The sequence below is a fragment of the Nematolebias whitei genome, chromosome 22, assembly GCF_014905685.2.
Source record: "Nematolebias whitei isolate Nwh7 chromosome 22, NemWhi1, whole genome shotgun sequence".
NCBI classification, from domain to species: domain Eukaryota; kingdom Metazoa; phylum Chordata; class Actinopteri; order Cyprinodontiformes; family Rivulidae; genus Nematolebias; species Nematolebias whitei.
The window spans coordinates 13,835,353-13,857,798 of record NC_056519.1 but is presented as its reverse complement, the minus strand read 5'-3'; the positions used below and the strand labels follow the sequence as shown (position 1 = coordinate 13,857,798).

Sequence of the window (22,446 nt, the reverse complement as noted above, 5' to 3'; positions counted from 1 at the left end):
CACGTGCAGCGCGATGACTTCGTGTATTGAATTAAACTGTTGTTCCCTGGTGCAAACAGACAATTGTTAATTCTCAAAAACTAAAGGAAAAGTTGAATTTGTATGATGTTTACAGCAAAAAAGGGGATTCTTCATCTCTATTGGAAATAGCAAAAACAACAAATCCATCAAAAAGACAGGAACGTTAGGAGAGGATGAATCAACACTTTGATATCTTGCAAAATGCAGAAGGTTGCAGAGCATTAAGTGCAGAACCACTAGACTGAGGAACAGCTTCTACCCTGAAGGTGTTAGACTCATAAATCCCTAACCAGGATAATCATTGTAAGAATAAAAAAAGAAAAATGACTGTAATGCCACTTTAACTGGTGATAAGTGACTTATCCATGCTGCTGATCTCATGCTGCTGATTGTCTTATTGTGCTGTATTCATACCCATCTGCTTGCCACAGACTCATGTTAGGGCTGCTGTTGTTGTGACGTATTGTTTTACATCATTAGCGTTTACTGTTTATCTTAGATCTTTTAGAGTACCGTTTGGCATGTGTTTAGTGTATACCTTAGATCCTTATTTACTGTTTCTTTTTATACTTATATTTTTGCTATTTTTGGGTCTAACTGGGACCCTGTGTACATAATTTTGTTCCACCTCTTGTACTACGTGATGGTAATGACAATAAAGTTGACTTGACAAAAAACATGCACACAAAATAAAATTAGTTAAAGATCTGGCATTCCTGAAGGGATGCACATCACCTGCCATCTTTCATGGCAGAGTTCCCGCCTGCAGCGTTATATGCTAAAATCTTATGTTGACAAAGTATGGAGTTGTAGGTATTTTTATGAAAACCTTGATAACGTTAACGTGCATAATCTCATGAAATATTGTGAAATGTCATATTCAAATTGCGTTGTGGTAAACTCAGCTTCTATCACATCAAAATTCAGATCAACATCTAAGTTATAACATTTTTTTGTGCTGGCTAAGGTTGATTTGCTGTGGCGGCCATCTTGAATTGAACTGACTCAAAGATAATCAGTTGTTCATGTACGTCTAATGCATATTTTCTTCAGGAATGGAAAGGCTATGTTAGTCTTTGGCCAAGACATCCTAAAGGACAAGTGTTTCCCTGGAAAATTAAATGTTTTAACTTGTTCCGGAAAGATGGAACCAAAGACACAGACGTCTTGGAGCAGCTAGTGACCTGATGCATACCGCCTCATACAGGCTGTAAAACCACGCTTAGGCCATGGGTCACCAATGATTGATTATATGACAGAAGACAGAATTAGCCCAATCATTTCTGAAATGTATATAGGACATACTGTCCACTCGGGTTCAGACAAATGTAAAAAGAAAGAAACATTATTGGATTGTATGTGACATTACAGATGGTAACTAAAGAATGGTCAAATATGCTGCTGTTGACGTACATACAGAGTCAGATACCTTTCATGTAGATGTTTACAAATCCAGAAAGGAGGAGGCTTAAACAAATCCAAAACCCCATGGTTCATAAGTGAGGACATGAAAATAAGACGCATGATTCATAGGTCAAGAGGTTCTTGGAAACCAGATATGGGAACGGAGGTTCCCTGCCTTGCTTAAAAAGGTTTGTTGAAAAAAAACAAGCTAATATGATTCAGGCAGAGAGTGATGAGAAGCTGGGTGTGAGATGTGATGGAAGCGAAGGAAAGCTGCACAGTGCCATACTGTCAGACACCCTGCGGTGTTCCCTGTCATCAGCTATCTCTGGTTGACCCTGCTTGTACGGTTGAGAGTAATTGCATGGTAGGGGACGAGGAAGCAAGAACCTGCACTCATATCAGCAAGAACTTTGCCACTCACCATCCTCTGGAGCTAAGCAAATGCTGAAAGAGACAACTAGTACAGAGTAGATACTTGAGTCAGTAAGAATCTGGAGACTGTAAAGAGCTTAAAAGGTCAAGGCTGAAAGTCAGTATTGGATGCAGTGATCTTTAGGCCCTTTGGCAAGACTGCATTTACAAACAGGTCTGATTCTATGATAGATACCACTGCATAGGCTTCAGGAACACCTTCACTAATCATTGACAGCAAACAGTTAAATGCAGGCTAAAGCTCTATCATGTAAAGAAGAGGCCATACTTGAAAAAACAGCCAGACATGCTGCCATATTCTCTGGACCAAAGATCATCTAAAATAGACTGAGGTAAAACAAAAACTGTTTTGTGGTCAGACAAATCAAAATTTGGATATCTTTTTGGAACCCATAGACACATTGTGTTGGATAAATAATTATCCTATTATTATACTTAATCAAATAAGCCACTCTGAGGACACGAGAAGACTTTTAAACTGCTCTTTACTTGCAAGGGCAGACGGTCACGAAAACAGGCTTTCACAGATGTACAAAGTTACATGCTTAGAGTCTCGTCAGTGAGAATCTGCACCGGACAGTGAAGCAGGAAGTGTTTTTATAAACCTTATCAGCATGATGACCTCGCCTCTTAGACTCGGATGCTTCAGGCACCTGCAGGTTGTTCTCTGACACAGAAAACAAAGAACTCTCTGACCTCACACACACAATTAACAGTGACAAACTAGGGATGCACAATATTTAATTTTTGGCCGATAGCCGATATGCCAATACGTTCAAACTTATTTGGCCGATAACCGATACCATTTTTTTCCCTAGACCTACTTACAGAGACTACATAGCTTTCTCTGCTGTGGAATTAACTACATTATTCTTTATGTTTTTGTTTTTTTTGTCAATTTGGCCTGCTATCAAATGTAGATGCCAAAAAGGGGGTTGAAAAATTATTTAACACTTCAACTTGGATTATGTTTAATGTCAAATATATATATATATGTATATTTATGTGTGTGTGTATATACTGTATATAGCACCTTATATATCTGTGAGTTATTTTGATAGAATGGCTTATATCCGATATTTAACTATATTGCTAATATCGGCTGATACCGATACCATGCCGATAATATTGTGCATCCCTATGACAAACATCCATAAACCTTTATCGAAATTCCCTTGACACATTGTTCTGCATATTAAAGAGGAGTTGGGCTATCCAGTCTGTTAACAGCGCACAGGTCTTGCTTGCCTCTCTGGTATGGGGGTGCGTTAATGCCTATGGCCTTGAGCAGCTTACACATCTAGAAAGGCAGCATCATTTCAGAAAAGTACAGGTTTTACAACATGTTTTTCCTATACAAATGACATCTGGATGGGAGGATGAGATGTCTAGATCTCAGGAAAGTGGGCATACTGCAGTTTTTAAAGTTTGACCATTTACAACTCTTCAATTTCTCAGCGTAAAATGATCACCATTTTAAAACTCTGGCTCTAAAAGGCGGTGAGCGATATGTGTTTATTCAAGGAAAGCCAAGTCCTTAATTGTAGCATGAGATGGATCTTGTAGTCACAAAAAAGGCTCCCGACCGTAAGTGTCTCCTTCTTTTCTTTGACAATTTATGGAAAAGGTTAAAAGGGATTAAAAGAATTAAACAGTCTGGAAACCTCGTTCAATCTAAATGTGAATTCTATTTAGCTAATTAGAATGTCATGGGAAGGCGTCCAACTGCAGCAAGTCCAGCAAGGACAAGTCACAGACGTAATGACAGCGAGATGAGAATGAGGAACGAAGGACAGGAAGACAAAGATGTAGATAAGTGCACTTCAGTGTTTGGTTGCCAGCTCTGTAAATGAAATGGGATGTGTATAAAACAGCACAAGAGCTCAAAAGGAAAATCTATTTATCTGTTTTGAGATTTGCCAAAAGGATCGTCACTGTGACACAAACACGCACACACACACACACACGGTGTCACAGTATCTCAGCACATCACGGTGCGTGCATGTCTCAGGCTGACAGGTGCCACACAGCGTTGATTCAAACGGGCATCAGACGAGCCTCCGATCTCCTGCCAAGGCCACAGCACTCCTCTTTCATCTCATCTCATCCACGACCGTCTGCCTAATGAGCAAGAAGACGTGCATATGCAGCCAGCAGATCTATGTACAGTGCAAAAGGTGCATGTGATGAGACACGCATGAGACAACTCTCACACCCCAAGTGTTCTTTGCGCCCTCTGTGCCTTGAACACATTCACGTATTCAGACAAACTGATTCATCTGACTCCCAGTCTGACCACCCACACTGGATCAGCAGGGAGAATAGATTCCCATCATGCGGGGGAGAACAACAGTAGCACATTTGTCTCCACAAACCACGTTTTTAATATGCTTAATAAGGTGAAGGAAAGAAAAGAAAATGAGATGGATTGACTGAGGGTGGATGAAAGGAAAAAAAAGGGAAAGAAAGTGCAAATTGTGGGGAAATGAAATGAGCAAACAAAGTGAAGAGAAAGTAGGAACAAGACAAGATGGCTCTCCTTCAGCATCTCAAAAAGCCACAAGGACGCCAGCCTTGTCTAGACAAAGTCTCCTAATCAAGTTACAATCCCCCCTTCGTGTGACACGATACAGCGCCAGGGCGTGTCTAAGTCCATGTGCCTCCTTCTAATCATAAATATACACAGACACCCAGATACATATCGCCATGGCGACGCAGTCTGTGCTGGTCAGCCGGAGAGACAGCGGCATGGCAGCTAGTCTTTTTAGAGTGTAAGTGAGAGTAACATGAGTGCAGCTTCACAACTGCACCAAACTGACCAGCATCCAAACCCCAGCAGCTTCTGAGCTGGAGGAGGGTGAACTGTTAGCACAGATGTGTGCACAATATGTTCAAGTCAAGAGGCCATCAATTAAACACCATAATAATCAACAAATGGGTTCTCTGCAGGAAAATACAATTCATATCTTGAAGGTAGCAGGCACGTTGTCTTTTAGGTCAGTATCTGAAAGACTGATTGAATTATAGTCATGCTTGTGTTTTATTTTATTTTTATGGTCAGATGGCTACGGTATCCATCTTGAATAAGGTTAGCTGCAAAGGTTAATCTGGTGTTTGGACAAAAATCAAAATAATTCAATAAAGAAGAATCTGTCTAGGGACCTGATTCAGCATATTGTTCAGACACGTTTTGGCAAATATAGACAGATGAACGCACAAATAGGTAAAATAATTGTAATTTTTCGCCCTTCAGCAAACTTCTCAATAACATCATTTTGCGTCAATAATAATAAAAAAAAAACACATGCAGAGTTTTAAACCAGCTGAGATGACAGGAAGCCTTGACTCAAATTTGCATGAAGTGCATTACAACAGCCAATGGGAAATTAGACAGAAGTTTGCACAACTAAAGTAGTTGCAAAAATAACCTACTTTTTAATTGTATCTTAAGATTTAAAAAAATCCAGCCTGAAAAATGTTAATGTGAACTTTAAAACTAAGTTAGAAGCTAATTTTCCTCCTTGACTCCTAGCATCCTGGGTGACAATACATTATTATGCAATGACTGACAAGATAAATAAATAGAGGGAAAAATAAAAATGCTATCTTGCTTAGGTTGGCCAAAACATAAAATAAAACTAGAGAAATTGCATTTCTTGTGAAAATGCAGTGTGAATGTTTATTACTGAAGAAATTGCTGGAAAAACAGCTGAAATTAGCTTACAACATGCTGAATTGTAGTTGAAATGGAAGAACAAGCAAGTTAGCAGAAGAAACCAGAAAGAACATTTGTTGAATTAGGTTTAAATAAGCAGAAATAAGCACATAAATAAGGAAATTAGCTTAAAAAAAGGGCTGACCTTAGCAAAAAATAGATGAAAACTAGCTGAAAAGTCAGAAAGAAGCTTAAACTACCAGAAATAAGTGGAAGGAGCTGAAATGAGCTTCAAAATTTTGAATTAGCTGAAAAAGCTAAATTTGGCACAAAATAGCCAAAAAAGCTGAAACTAGCAAAAAAAAAGTTGAAAGGAGCAGAACACGCTGAAATTAGCAGAAACAAGTCAATTAGGTTGAAAGTAGCAGAAATTACTATGAAAAACTTGAATTTGTCTGAAAACAGCTGGAATTAGCTAAAAATGCTTAAAAAAGTAGCTGAAAAGTAGAATGAGCTTAAATTAGCCGAAGATAGCAGAAAGAACATGTTTGTTGAAAAGAGCAGAAATGAGTACAAAAAAGTGGAAATTATCTGAAAAAGCTGAATTAGCAAAAAACAAACAAAAAAACAAAACAAGCAACAACAACTGAAAAGTAGCTCAAAAGATGAAAGAAGCTGAAAATACAAGAAGTGGTGAGAGCACTTTTTTGAACTGAATTAGGCTGAAAAAAGTTGAAATGAGTGCAAAAAATGTGGAATTAGCTGAAAATGTTTAAATTAGCATAAAAACAGCTAAATTGTAGCTGAAATAGTAGAAAATGCTGAAACTTGCAGAAATAAGCTGCAAGAAGCACAAAAGCTGAAATTATCAGAAAGAAGTTAGAAGCATAAAAATGTTGCAGCAGAAAGAATCTGAAAGGAGCACAAAACAGCTAAAAAAAACTGCTGAAAAAACGTTTAAATTTGCAGAAGAAAGCTGAAAGAAGCTGAACCAGAACAAAATGTGAAAGGAGCAATAAAAGATTGAGATATGAAGGATATAAAATGAGATCAATTAATTTCCTATGAGAAAAAAAATGGCAGAAAAGGCTAAATATTTCAAAAAAGCTAAAGTTGCACCAATACCAAAAGTTATAACACCCTTCTCCTGAAGGAGCTGAACGTTTTGATATATGATTTGTGGAAATAGCTTGAAAATTGCGGGAGGCCGAAAAACGTACGGAAGAAAAATGGGTCACAATAGTGTGACTGCTACAAAAACATTCATACAATAAAAAACTACCTGGCCAACCAAAATGAAAAGTCAAAGAGACGAACTTTAAAATGAACTTGACTAGTAATAATTTCAAGTAAGAGTCAAAGCTTCATTTTGTCACTTCCAGTCTCTGATGATGGTGGTTTTTAGTCATCTTTGTGCTAACTGATGCTCCACCTGAACTTAATGACCCCACAGCAACACACTGGTTAGCTTTCCAAGTCCTTTTCATTATAAACCACACAAGATGTCAAAAGAAGTTATTATAAGGACAGCAGGTCATTTAAAGGTCACTGCACTAAGTGAGAGCCACATGTTATCTTCTTGAAATTCTTACGGCAATTATTGTGAACAATCTAACTCGTCAATGAACAATTCAGCCACCCTGCAACCACTGCTATTGGTTTTTTTCTGGTTCTGAGATTGTTAATTATAATTATAACTCTTTTTCTAGCATTTTGTTTGTTGACTAAATATAATTTCTTATTTTTCAAAGACTAATTTTCTTTAAATGGTTGTGTTTTCCTGTTACAGTTGCTAATTAAAACATAAAAGATTGGCTAAAAGGCAGAACGTCCTTGGAGGTTCAGAAACCTTAAAAAAGCAACAACAACAAAATGAAAATGGTGTAATTAGGGTGGCTGTACAAACTGATTGTCCACAACTGTTTGTGCTATAAAAAGGCAAAAAAGGAAATGAAGACTATCAGTGGATTCCACAGTTTTTATCATCAGTGTGTGAGTGCCCTGTCACAGGCAACAGTTTGTAAAAGTGTACTGCTTCTTTGGCAACTTTACACTTTCTGTTAAAAGTAGGCTTCTTTTACTAGAAAATTTATCGACTTTAATTGTGACTTTTGTTAAATAGTGACAGATAAATCAGCCTCAAATATGTATTAGCTGAATTTTAACCGTTTGATTAAATAAACTAGAGCCAAAACCAATCTCACTAATTGAAAACATAATGAGTACAAATCAAATATTAAAAAAGAACCTCAATCTCTTTGTAAGCTTGTAAAAAGTAAAAATCTTCCCCGAGCTGTGCTGCCAGTAGTCTACTTAGAGTAAAAAAGGATGATTGAATTATACAAAGAACCCTCTTCTGCTGCTTCGTCCCATCCAAGCCCCCTCTCATCCTCTCATCATTATAACTGCTACTTGTAAAAATATCCAAGTGCATTTGGCCATTTGGCAATGACAAAATGTCTGCACAGTCAGAGGCCTCTGAGGCCTGTCACTGCACATTTATAGTTCGGTTCATAGGGAGTGACTCGCTGTATAAGGACGTTAAAGTCATGTGACTAAGTTCACTGCAGCAGAGCCACTGAAGACTCATGACTAAAAATAATGAATGCTCAATCCCTGCCAATAAGCACTAAATAAGGCAGAGCAATTTAACATACATCTAATAATAAAACGGCGTCTCTGCTCTGATGTGTCTTTAAAAGGCTTCTAGTCTGTGCAGATGTTGCAATGTCTAACATTAACATAATCCACTGGTCTCAAAGGCTTCACCTGCATGTTCTCTTTATTGTTAAAGGATGTTCCAGTGTCTCCTTCCTAAACTTACTGCACATCTGTATACACCAAAAACGGGTTCCCAAAGGAAGGGCACGGCTTGTTCAGAGTGTGTGTGTGGTGTATCCTCAGACATTCTCACACCCTAACTGTTTCTCAGAGCGTCCTTGCATTCTACTCAGTGTCCTAGAATAACACACTAATAACCCCAAGGATATGGCTGCCACTCCCACACTGTTCTGTTCAGCTCTCCCAAGGAAGATTTGTTACTTTTTTTTAGATCGCCTAATGAAGGAGAGTCTACATGTGAGGAAATATCAAATCAGCTCACATTTTGATCTCTAAAACCACTTGTTTATATCGTGCTTGACTAGTTCTGTCCTGCAAACATAAGCACCGCCTGAAAAGTAAGAGCTGGAGTTCAGGTGGGTTTGGCTTGTTGAGGAGGTAGCATGGCTAAAGCAGATTACACCAAGCTCTCTGCAGGAGATTTATCAACTAAATTCTTAGAAGATAAAGATAAGCTGATGTAAAATTGTTTGGACTGCGCTCGTCTTGGTGGCTGTTTTGAACCTGCACTACAACACGTTACATTTATGAGTGCAGGTTCATTAATGCTTTTTTTTAATTATTGTTGGCAGTATTACTTCATTATTAATATTCCTATTGATTTCTTTAGACACATTTTAATTGACACCTTATACACTAACTGATCTAATTGTACTATATTATAATTAAATTGTGATTTAGTTTGAATTAGAATCGGATTGTTTTGAACTTAGATTACATGCAACTGAAAATTAATTGCATAAATTTCTTGTTTTATTTCCAAATGCACCAAGAGGACTTTTGTCATGAACTGACTGAGTTAAAACTGAATTGAATTATTTGACTGATACTCTCACTCCTGCATTTACACAAATTTCCTTTTATCAAAAAGCTTTGAAATAATAATAATAAATTAGACAATTTTACAAAACGTTCACTAATCTTCTTAAACCAACCTATTCCTAAATTAGGGGGCAAAATCTACAACCTGGAATCTCTAATTGAAAGGGATTATGCACCAAAGCATTTGTGTGGTTTCCCATTACTTGTCTGTAAATGCCTATTGTTTTACCATTGCAGTCTGATTTTATTCAATAAAAAGTTTCAAGGCCACGGTTATAACAGGTTATATTAACGTGCCAATATGTAAAACTATGCTAATATGTAGTAATGTGATATTATTCTTTGTATATTAGACTCTGTTACTCTGAGTCAAACCTAATAAAAAAAGATGGAGGTGTGGTTTGACGACAAATGAAAAACAGGCTCATCAGATTCTTTGGATCAGTTGATCTATACGCTTTTACATACTGTATTTTTTGGATTATAAAGTGCACTTAAAAATTACATTGCCGCGCTAAGAAAAAAATTTAAAAGTCATAAAATTACGAAAATAAAGTCGAATAAAGGCTTAATATTACAAGAATAAAGTTGTAAAAGTCTGAGAGTCTGATCCATGACACGACTTGTCAAACAATCCAGTGAGCGTGTCAGCAAATGATCAATCTGAAGTTAAATGAGTCGTAATATTATCTGAACTCCAACACAATAAATCAGGGTTTACTGCATTTTAACTGTGGTAAAATGAAAAATGCTTGTTAAACTTTATTGTTATTGACGCTCTAACTCAAAACGTGTCCCAATACTGCCACGTACTGTTGTGTTTTTGTATGCTGCTTCTGGGATGCATAAAGTGACGTCATTATGTCGTGACTTTCATTTTTGTTTCCGTTTGAAAACGGTGCTCAGAGAGCGAAACTGTGTACATGCAGTGCTGTTAGAGGTCTTCAATAAATATGCCAGAAGAGGCTGAAGAGACCCAGCGACTCACTGGGTGAGGAAGCATTTAGCTTCGGATTGGTCATTTGCTGACCTGCCCACTGGTTTGATTGACAGGTCGCGTTGTGGATCCGACTCGTAGAAAAAAAAGTCTTGTACAACTTCATTCCCGTAATTCTACGACTTTATTCTCGTAATTTTATGTCTTTTTTTTCTTAGCATGGCCCTAAAGCTCTGCCGTACCTTATAATCCGGTGCACTTTATGTATTAATTCTGGTTGTGCTTACTGACCTCAAACCGATTTTATGTGCTACACGACGCTCAAAAACCTGTCAAAATGTTTTAGTTTCACTTAATGCGCCTTATAGGCTGAAAAATATGGTGGATGCGTAGAACTAGCCAATGGAAGAGATATTACTGTGTTAAACATGGGTGCACCAATTGACAAAAGACAACCATTCAACAAAATGGGTTACATGACTGGTGGAAAAAATTTAATTCAACAATGGGTCACAAGATGTGACCATCAGAGTGATCAACATTCTATGTATGCAAGAGAAATTCAAGTGTGAGACAAACAGACCACAACAACACACAGCTCGTCTCCAGAAATCAATGCTGGAAGTCCTAACGAGCTGTGAAACTGCCAAGTAAAGTTGCCAGAGTCCACATGAAGGAAAAGAGCAGCTGGGGAGCAGAGCAAAGAGGGCTGACCACTTGATAGTTGGAGTTTTGACTATTTATAGATGAGAATGGCTTCTTGTAGAGCTGTCTACAATGCAGACAGTGCTTAAAGGCTGAGAACTACATCATGGAAGGTTGTTATTCTTACTAAAGTTAAACTGACATTTCCTGTTTGATCCCGACAGAGGTTAGTCCATTCCAAGATTGGTTTCTTTAAGGAGCTAATAATAACAAAAAAAAAAGCTTTGACTCATGACTTTTAAACAAACAGACACAAATGTACAGTATGCTATGGATTTAGCCTTCCTATGGTGTTACTGGAGGATATATCATCTTGTATTGTCATAGTCTGTGTTTTTCTGTAATTTAGTAGTTTATCTTTTAGTTTAATTTCTCGTGGTTTATGTTTTATTCTTCTGTCCCTTGTGTTTTGGTTGCCAGATCTCATTTTCATCCTCAGTCAGCCTCACCAGTTATTAAAACAGCTTACCGCTCACACCCGTTACCCATGATGAATCACCCAGGTGCTGTCACTTGTCACTCACACCCTGTTCTATATTAACCATTTCTGATCTCCGCCCCGACAGCGGATCATTGTCTTAGCTACCTGCCAGATGTCTCAGTCCTCCCTCTTGTACTCCCTGTTTTTTTTAATATAAGTTGTTGCTGCCACGTCAGCGTTTTGTTTTTGTTTATTTAATAAACAAGTTTTTTATTACTGGAGCTCGTCATGTCTGCCTGAATCTGGGTCCAAACCCTACATTGACCACAATATCATACATCACCCAACACTATGATATATCTTTTATTTTTTAAATCAACTTTTTGTCTGAATAGTACATATTTACATATTCTGGACTATCTCACATGAGTGACCTTTAGGACTAAATCATATTTTGTGTTGCATTCAACTTCTGACAACATCCCTTAAGCATCTTTCATGTCCTGACCTCTCTCCTAATCATCCATCCATCCATCCATCCATCCATTTTCTTCCACTTATCCGGGGTCGGGTCGCGGGGGTAGCAGCTTAAGTAGGGAGGCCCAGACTTCCCTCTCCCCAGCCACTTGGACCAGCTCCTCCGGGGGAATCCCGAGACGTTCCCAGGCCAGCTGAGAAACATAGTCCCTCCAGCGTGTCCTGGGTCTTCCTATGGGTCTCCTCCCAGTGTGACGTGTCCAGAACACCTCACCAGGGAGGTGTCCAGGAGGCATCCTAACCAGATGCCCGAGCCACCTCAACTGGCTCCTCTCGACATGGAGAAGCAGCAGCTCTACTCTGAGTACCTCCCGGATGATCGAGCTTCTCACCCTATCTCTAAGGGAGAGTCCAGGCACCCTGCGGAGAAAACTCATTTTGGCCACCTGCATCCGTGATCTCGTTCTTTCGGTCACAACCCAAAGCTCATGACCATAGATGAGGGTAGGAACGTAGATCGACCGGTAAATTGAGAGCTTCACCTTTTGACTCAGCTCTCTCTTCACCACAACAGACCTGTACAGCGCCCGCTTCACTGCCGACGCTGCACCTATCCGCCTATCGATCTCACGCTCCATTTTTCCTCATTTGTGAACAAGACCCCGAGATACTTGAACTCCTCCACCTGGGGCAGGACCTCCTCCCTGACCCGGAGAGGACACTCTACCCTTTTCTGGCTCAAGACCATGGCCTCGGATTTGGAGGAACTGATCCTCATCCCGGCCGCGTCACACTCTGCTGCGAACCGCTCCAGCAAAAGCTGTAGATCATGACTTCATGAAGCCAATAGGACCACATCATCTGCAAAAAAACAGAGAAGCGATCCTAAGGCCACCAAAACGGATCCCCTCAACACCTTGAAATAAAAGTTATGAACAGAATCGGTGACAAAGCACAACCTTGACGGAGTCCAACTCTCACTGGGAACGAGCCCGACTTACTTCCGGCAATGTGAACCAAGCTCTGACACCGGTCGTACAGGGACCTAATAGCACATATCAAAGGGCCCGGTACCCCATACTCCCGGAGTACCCCCCACAGGGCTCCCCGAGGGACGTGGTCGAATGCCTTCTCCAAGTCCACAAAGCACATGTAGACTGGTTGGGCAAACTCCCACGCACCCTCCAGGACCCTGCTGAGAGTGTAGAGCTGGTCCAGTGTTCCACGACCAGGACGAAAACCGCACTGCTCCTCCTGAATCCGAGGTTCGATTATCCGACAGACCCTCCTCTCCAGAACCCCTGAATAGACCTTACCAGGGAGGCTTAAGAGCGTGATCCACCTGTAGTAACACACTCTATGGTCCCCCTCTCTCCTAATCATTACTGTTTATAATCAATGAAAGCAATTATACAGGACTGAAACAATGTTGTGATCGTGAGAATATTTATTGTAGGGTAAAGATTGTGTTTGGGAAACATCCTATACTAAAAAAGGATTTACAAGGAGAAAAGTATGTGTGTGCGTGCGTACTTACAGCCTTCATATATGTCAGTAGGGATATGGACGGCGGTGGTGTTGTAGGTAACATGCCGTTTGAAGTCTGGGTCTATTTCAAAATCCTCCGGAATGAACCGGTTCCTTTTCTCCTCTTCTTCTTCTTGCTCTATTTCTAGTGCTGTCCTATTTATCTGAGTGAAAGGGACCAAACAACACCATAAGTTAAACTGATCAAAATCCCCTCAGAAATCATTTGGGTCATTTCCAGCACGTGTGGAGTTTTGCAGTTCGTGCATTAGTGAATGTAGGATACAGTACAGACGTTTGTTTTGACAGATTCAACTGTGAAAAGGCAATAAAATGTTAACTTTGGCAGAATGTGAAGCAAACTAAAAATGCAAGTATCTAGACAGTAAAACTCAATAGGTTGAGGGTGTGTCTGTAAAATTTAGTGTGACATTGACTGGGTGATCTCCCCCCCCCCCCCCCAGTGTGAAAGTGAAATTAACAAGATGACAATTTAGATTTATTAGAGCAGACATTTAGCTTTACTTTAAGCATTTAGCTTTATTTTAAGTAACAACCACACCTGTCCAAAGAACAAGTGGGCAAATTTACCAGTCTTTTGCATACCTGCATCTTATTAAGTTAATTAGGATGTACTTACACCATCTTTGGCATTGTAGTAAAGTAGTTTGTTAGCCTGCGAAGAGATCAAAAAAGAAACAAAACGACATGAACGATAAATATTTTATTTTGAGAAGAAAGAGCAGGAAAAACAAAGTTTTGCAATGATTTTAAAGTCTGACAAGATTAAATAGTAGCTGTCAAACTAAATATTTTTTCAATGTTTTTGATTTAACATTTTTGACAAGTAGTCTTTGATAAAAACAACTAAAAATGCATCATTCATTACCAAAGGTCTATCATATAACTTGTAATATAAATAATAAAACATGAACAAATAGGTTCAGAAATGGGACCACAGCCTTCTATTTTTTTTGTCATTACATTTTTACATTTATCCTGTCATCATGATTAAAGACTATTTTTGTTAATCTTTAGTCCAGACATGATCCTTAATCATTTTTAGCCAATTAGGTGCAAGTATAAATATTGTGGTGTATAAGTAAATGAAAACAATTCAAATAAGAAATAAACTAAATATAAATCTAGTGCACATAACGATGATTGATGACAAAAAAAAAACTGTGCACAATCCACAAGTTAAATTTAAAAAAAATCTGATAGTATGAGGATGAAAGCACTTCTTAAAGCATGAAATAAATTATTTTATGAGACCAAAGAGACCACAGAGCAGATTAACATTAAAACAGACTTGTATCCAGTTAAAAACGCAAATGAGCAAAGAGGACCTGATTCTGTATTTCAATAGATTTAATTTCAACTCTTTAAGCTCCACACTGAGATTTAATGAAGAGATCGTACTGGTTGCACCGCTGTGGGCTTGCTGTCAGCACACATGCTAGCCGGGCACTAACGAGCTAGCTTTGCTGTTGATGTTTTGATGGCCCGGAGCCTCAGAGCCGCTTCATTGACTCCCACCACCTGTCTCCCAACTGTACAGTCACAGAGCAAGTGCTCCTGCCACTGCTACTGTTATGTTGCCCTGAAGGGGGTTTAATTACATCACAAGTTATTTAGCTGAACACACTGAGTTAAACACTAGCATCTGCTTTCTGATTTACAGCAATTTACATGTAAAAGAGCTAATAACAGGAGACTGAGTCATTACTTTGTCAAGCTAAGTTCATCAGCATACTGTTTTTCAACATGTAGCATCTGATACTGTCGTGTTATATCCAGGTCTCTCTTGTAAACGAGTCCCCGAGGCTCAATGGGACTAACCTGTATAAATAAAGGTTGAATGAATAGACAACAATCTGCAGAGGTGATGGTAACACTAATGTCAGACTATCATACACCTCTGTGGAGGCTGTGTGCAGAACACCCAATGTGCATAAAATTCAAAAATCATACTGATATTCTGAGTATTTTGTTGAATTTTTTGTTTATTTTGAGTTGAAACTGTGTCTAAATGAAACAGAAGTGTTTAAGTGTGTAGTTGTTAGTGCTGCAGTCACAGATTTAAGGGCAACAATTTATTTATTTATTCTTTTTTTACATAGAGCCATGTTGGTTTGGATAGTTTTTTTCCCTTAAAAAATTAAAATTGCATATTTTTTTAATTAACTCAAGTTTTATTTATTATGATGATTTCTTTGATACCCAAAAAGGAAGAATCAGGTGAAGACAATGTTAACAGATTTGTTGGATGATCTGAAACAAGAATGACAAAAAAATCAAAAACTAAAAAATCTACAAGTGTGTGGACACTTTTTACAGCACCATACATACAGCGTGTGCAACATGAGTCAAGAACTATATTTTTTAGATAAATTAAAATAAATGTTCCCGTGATACACTAAACAAACTGATCAACATGACTTTAACAGCCTACAAGCTCACTCTACTGTTTATTGCATTATATTTTGCACTACTGTTATGATCAACTCGTCCTGTTTATTCTTTATTCTGGTAATTCTGGTATTGTCATTTCCACTTAATCACCTCATCAGTACATAACTGTGACTCTATATAGAACCGGTATGCACACCTTCACTTTACTAAGTTTCTCAGGTTTATACTTTATATTGCACTATTGTTTACTCTGGCCTTGCACATCCATTATCTACCTCTCATCATGTTATTGTCTTCAGTCAGCGTCCCTTTGTCTCCTGTTAGTCACTATTGAGCACGTTGCATCAGAGGTCCTGCTGCTGTTCACTTTTATATTTTTTTATATTTTTTTATATAACTAGTTGTGTTAGTTTATTTTTGCTAATGTTGTTGTTTGCTGCAATTTGAGTAGGAGTGTAACGCAATTTCAATTTCTATGTATGTCCTGTACATATGCAGAATTGACAATAAAAATCAATCAAATCAAAATCAAACATCTACAGAATATTCTAAAAAGTTTTATCTAAGTTATTTGTTATTAAAATTAAATTTGTTGTATTTCTTACCAAATATTTGTGTTTAAAAACATGATGAAATCCTGATTTATATGAAGAAAAATTGTACAACATTTGCTAAACAAGCAAACTTGGTGAATAAACCAATCCACCCCCAGAGATTTAGTTTTTCATTTTGCTTTTCAGCATAAAGAAAAATGCATGACTTTAAATCATACAGAAACATTTAGTGATTACAGTACAAGGAAACAGCTCTGGGGATACATTAAAACTACTTGGATTAAAATGGAAAGTTGAATTTCGATCAGGTATTAGTCATTTGTTAAAAAGCTGCAGGGAAAAAAAGACATTTTGCATTTAAAACAGGAAAAGCTGAACAGCATCAGTGCATAAAAATCTATTAAAACCACTGATTGAATGTGATCAAATTATTTAATAAGTTCATTTTATCAGCCGTGAGCCCTCATTTAATGGATTGTTAATATTCAAATGAATGGAGAGGAAGTGTGTTCATCATGACCATAACTGTTTTGCAGCTTGTTGCTCAGATATACTGTAATTGCATTTGTATCTCAGGGTTGTCACTGTAATGAGGTTTCTAATTACCGTGGTGCTAACGAACAGTTAATAACACTTCCTTCTGATTGAATGGTGATCTGTGCACGACACAGCTCACGTTAATGTTTCAGACTGGGTTGTAGCCACTCACCTCACTGTTGACTGTCCACTCATGTTGCTTTTGAAAGTTTTCTGCTTCTGTCGCCAGCCTCTACATGAAATAAAAGAAGAACATTCAGTCCACTTTGAGCCTTCTCATAAAAACTTATTTGTCCAATGGCTTTGATTAGTTTGTAAAATGTATAAACTCTTCATGTTTGTACAAGATGGTCCTAAAAATAACTAGAGAAAATGAATTTCCTGCGAAATTGCAGTGCGAACGCTTACTGCTGAAGAATTTACTAAAAAACAGTTGAAATTAGCTAAAAACATGCTGAAATGTAGCTGAAATCGAACAACAAGCCAAAGTTGGATGAAGAAAGCAGAAAGAACACTTATTTGCTGAAGGAAATTAGCACAAAAATTTAAAATTTAGCTAAAAAAAAAAGGCAGAGAATGGCAATAAATAGTTGAAGAGTAGCTAAAAAAGCAGAAATAAGCTTAAATTACCAGAAAGAAGTGAAGAGAGCACAATTATGCCCAACTAGGAAGTTAAACTGAGAGAAAAAGATGTGGAATTAGATGAAAAAGCTAAAATTAGCATAAAAACAGCTAAATATCTGAAATAGCAGAAATAGCTGAAACTTACAGAAATAAGCTGAAAGAAGTTAGATGCACAAAAATGTTGTAGTTAGTAAAACAATTAAAAAAAACTGCTGCAAGTAGCTGAAAAAATGTTTTAATGTGCACGAGGAAGCTGAAAGAAGCTGAAGCAGAACAAAATGTGAAAGGAGCAGTAAAAGGTTGTAAACTGATCTAAAGATTTGAAGGATGGAAAATGAGCTCAATTAATTTTCTATGAGAAAAAAATGTCAGAAAAGGCTAAATATTTCAAAAAGCTAAAGTTGCACCAATACCAAAAGTCATAGCAGGATTGTCCTGACTGAGCTGAACGTTTTGATTTATGATTTGTTGAAATAGCACAAAAACTGTGGAACAAGATGCTGAAAAACGTATGGAAGAAAAACGGATCACTATAGTGTGAATGCTTCAAAAACATTCACACAATGAAAAAGTGTTGACATCTAAACTCAGGTTTTGATGGTGCAAGAGCCCCACGTTTAAAGAATAATACTTCCTTTCCTCTGTGTTGCCTGAAGGCAAGAATTGGGATCAGTAGTGACAGTGTTGCACTAAAATTAGACAACCACCTACTCCATCTTTCCCCAGATCCTAATGACTAGGTTAATGGGTTTATGATGGGCCCAGTTTTTAATCTCTACCTGGTTCAGAAATGCACTGTACTATTAATTTCCCAGGGGAAATATCAATTCCATCTCTTTCAGGCTGATGTGAGAAGCTCTGAGGGTTTCAAGTCACAGAAACCACACAGGAAAAAAAAATGAATAAAGGAGTAAATTAATTTATGAGTAGGAGGGAAGGTTGATTGGAAGAATTATAGAATGTATTGTTTTGCACTGAAATTAAACGAGACAGTTGCAAGAGTTAAAATGGCATATTGCCACATGCTGGATTATTAGTTCGTATTAAATATGAAACCTTGAACTTGACACCAGCGCTCGCTTTTCCATCGTTGACAAAACCAATTGTTGAATCACTGTTACGTAATTGGTTTAGTTGCATCACTTAGAATCACTGGCGCCTACAAATAAGACACATTTCCCCAAGCACAAAACAAAAAGCTATATTAGTTGTTAACTCAAGAGAATTGACTTATTAAATGGGGTGGGGAGTAATAGCTTTAACAGACAACAGGACCTCAGCTCTAATGTGGAAGAGCAAGAAGATTTATCCGTCTGTGTGTATATGTGATCACTGCAGGCTGAGATGAACCGCCATGCACAAGCGTGTGTGTTTTATTTTAAGGAAATGTGTGCTGACAGTTGGGGTCATGGTGGTCTTTTTTGCTGTACATGAATGGGCACACTGTGTCTTTGCACTCAGGGATGCCAGCAGCCACCAAGTTGCATGAGCTGTCAGTCTCCTGTCAGCTCATCACCGATGCAAAGGAAAAAATAATCAAAGGTTTAGTGCGATGTTGCTGTGTGTTTTTAATCTAGATGGGCAAATATTGGAGGAAGTCTGATGTCAGACTCGACAAAATTAATCGTCTACAGGTTGCTGAGCGTTTTAAACCTCCTTGAGAGGACATGGACAGATCTGCACATATAATAAAAGAGCACATTTGATAAAGAAGTTAAATATGACCATTAGTCAGTTTATCTTGGAGTGATTTCTCTGCAGGTGGATTTCATAAGATCTGATAATCTTTTGACTCCTCTGAGTCAACAGTTAAACTGTCAGATTGGCCCCATTTACTCGGACACGGCAGGGGGAAATGTAGGTTTTTTCAGATGTTGATTCAAGGGAAAAAAATCTACGTTGACACGGCTCATATTCAGCGTTTACATGAAAGCAGGACACCCCACAAATCTGCTGTAGTTTTCATGCCGGGTTATTAGTTGGCGCTGTGAATTTTGTACATTCACCTAATGCACATGCACGCTGCCTTGGACTGCTCTCAGTAAGGACTTTCCTCTGGGCTGACTGCCCAGTAACAACAACTTAACAACAAGTTAAAGATAGATTTTAGATACGAGTCGATGGATTTGTCGCCAAGCGGGACCGCTTTGTCTAACAGCTCGACACTGGTCGCTGAGTGGACCAGAACCAACGAGGATGATGTCGGGCTTTCTACTCCAGTGATAATCAGTAGCTGATTTACAGCATGTAAATCAACATTCTTAATAATGTTAGCTTGTGTTTACTTCAGTTACACAACAGCAAACTCAGTTTTTATTTTTATTTTTCCTGCAAGGAGAAGCTGCCCTCCCACCAGAGGTGAACCGTACCGAACGAGCCTCGGCCCAGGTGTGATGCAGGAGGACGTCGAAGAGAGAGATGTTGGATGAACTATTTATTTAAAATTCCCTTCAGTTCTTTTTTCCAGTCCATTCAGTGTTTTAAGCTGCATTAAGAAAAGGAGTGACAGCCTGAACAAGCCAGATAAACAACATTGCGTCAGTATCCAGGATGACAACAGAAAGAAAGGGTACAGTTCATTAATGCCGTTTACAGTTCGGTTAACGTGGTTTCAGTTTTTAGTTTAATTATCAGTGTTTGTGTGACATACGGTTTGTGGTGTTGAATAAATAAATAAAAATTAAACCTGATGTCTTCATTTTCAACTTTAATAACACTCAGCATGTTTTGCATCGTTTAAATCACATAACTTGAATTACGTACTGTCCAGATAACTTCATTTAGCTCAGATAGCTTCATTATATCCTACCACTAACATAAATACTGTTTATTATTGTTAAACTATTATTTAGCACATTTAGTATGTTTATAGTCCAGCATGACACAGGAAATATCCGCCTGCCTCGACAGGCTCATTCAATAAATATCGATATTAGAACTGGACCCGACTGGCAACTCTTCCCAACACAGATGTCGGTCACAGCAGCTACATTCTGGTGTAGATTAACTATGAGACTCAAAATATATTCCACAAGTCATAGCACAGAAAATAGTATGGAATACTTCGCCACCATTATTGTTGATAGAAATATGTCGTCGGTCTGCGCGTGCATGAAATACACGTCTGTAGTGCGCATGTGCTTTAACACCTCTGCAGGAAATGCTGACATTATCAGCAGGCGGTCTCCCAAAATCCTCCACTCTGAGAGGTGGGTCGGGAAACCTCTGAATTCAATGAGGGGGACGACTATATGTGTCATGTAAATGAACAGTTAAACCACAGAGAGAAAAGTGTGGTTTCACTCAAAGAAAGTGCCATGTAAACGGCCCCTAAATTTCCTGCACCTGAGCACACAAACAGAGGAACACAGCCAATAACGAGAAGCTCAGCAACCAATCAAAAAGGTTTAAAGGTCAAAGGGCAACAGCTGTCACAATTTATTCCAATTTAGCATTTTTTATGCCCATTCCACAATCTCAAAACAAGAACTCGCCACACCTTTAAGTGTTTCCAGTGTTTACACCTGGAAGTGTCACATGAACACATGACATACAACACAAATCACAATTATGTAACCATTGTCCCACAGTGGGGTCCCACTGGTGAGCTGGTTTAAAAGATTCTGATGTCAGCAGAGTGACAAATGACAGCAGCTTTCTGTTCCTGAATGAATAATTATCATGATCTATGCCTGGCATGCTGGACAGCTTCATTTCCACTGTTGTTGAGACGTTGTTTAAGTTAATTTTTAGTAAGTTAAAAGGAAATATAAAAAATAAAAATGCTTCATAAGTTAACATTTAGTATAATTAAAAAGACAAAAAGACAAAAAGTTGTTTTCAGTAATGAGTTACTCTCACACAACATTCACGGTTTAGTTAAAAACTACTTGCTTGGGCATAATAAATGAAGTTTGACCTAAAATGGACATTCCCACTAAATGTATCCATATTACACATCATCATTGTCTCGACTGCCTGCAGGACACACTGTTCACTCTAACACACACACAAAAACTGTCATTGGAAAACAGTTCCTTTTGATATTTTGTTTGCCATTTTATAATAATTTATTTCAAATTTTTGTTATGTTTTGGTCTCATTTACAAAATAAAATGAAAATGAGCCTGAAACAAGTTCACAGGCACAGCAAACCATAAAGAAATGCATATCGCCTGCCATGCATGCCAGAAAAATGGACTGTTGTGTTGAGAAACGTCAGAATTGTAGTTTTGGTATTAAAAACAATATAATGTGTGATTACTTCATGTCACATTCAGATTATGTGTTGTGAATGACTTTTAACAACTACCACATGAAATATTAGCTTATAATCTGTAATCTGGTTGAGTTATAGACATTTTTTGTGTTGGCCAATGTTAATTAGCTGTGGCAGAGCTGGATGGACAACAAACGTTTAGTTGCAGAAATACATGGAATAAAACCTTGCAGAAAGTTTCACCAAAATATATCCAGTAGTTCCTGGAGATAATTATTCTGACACAAATTTAAAATTTATATAATCCAGTTTCACTGACTTTATTGTCTTGTTAAAAGAACAAGTGTGAAAGTAGTGGTTTTCTGCTGATCAACATGTCTCTAATGACCTGACGCAGTCATAATTTACACACACCTTTACAAGTCCAGACACAATATCTAAAAGGGGTGGATGAAGGGTGCATTTGAAGACAATAAATTTAAAAAAAAGATTAATTACTGCACATAAAATCACTGACTCAGACCCCCCCAGACACACGCAAAGCACATGGCTCCCTCTTCATCTTTTTTTTGTCTGAAATAAGACACTAGTGCAGATTTCAAACACTTTGCAGGTGCTCTGATTTTATATTTTGCAGGCGCCACACCAGTGTGCTGTGTAAACACACACACACATGCTGCTGGCAACCTGATTAGAGCATCACGTCCTGCCAGGACACACAAACACACACAGACACACCTGCCACCCCACTGATGTGTGGGGAGGCAGGGGAGAGCAGAGGAAACACAAGCATCTGCTGTTGTGACTGGCAGCACTTTAGTCAGATCTATCCTGCTCAGCCTGTAGGGAGAT

At 38.2% G+C, this 22,446-nt stretch overlaps 1 protein-coding gene across 1 annotated transcript in view; it reads right to left on the bottom strand.

The window, feature by feature from the left end:
• cacna2d1a (calcium channel, voltage-dependent, alpha 2/delta subunit 1a) overlaps nt 1–22,446 on the bottom strand; it is a gene marked incomplete in the record, with an annotated part of 124,783 nt that overhangs the window by 62,943 nt on the left and 39,394 nt on the right. Inside the window, 3 exon segments of the mRNA XM_037696172.1 lie at nt 13,256–13,409; nt 13,886–13,921; nt 16,924–16,983. Of these exon segments, the coding sequence (XP_037552100.1) occupies nt 13,256–13,409; nt 13,886–13,921; nt 16,924–16,983 (250 nt within the window).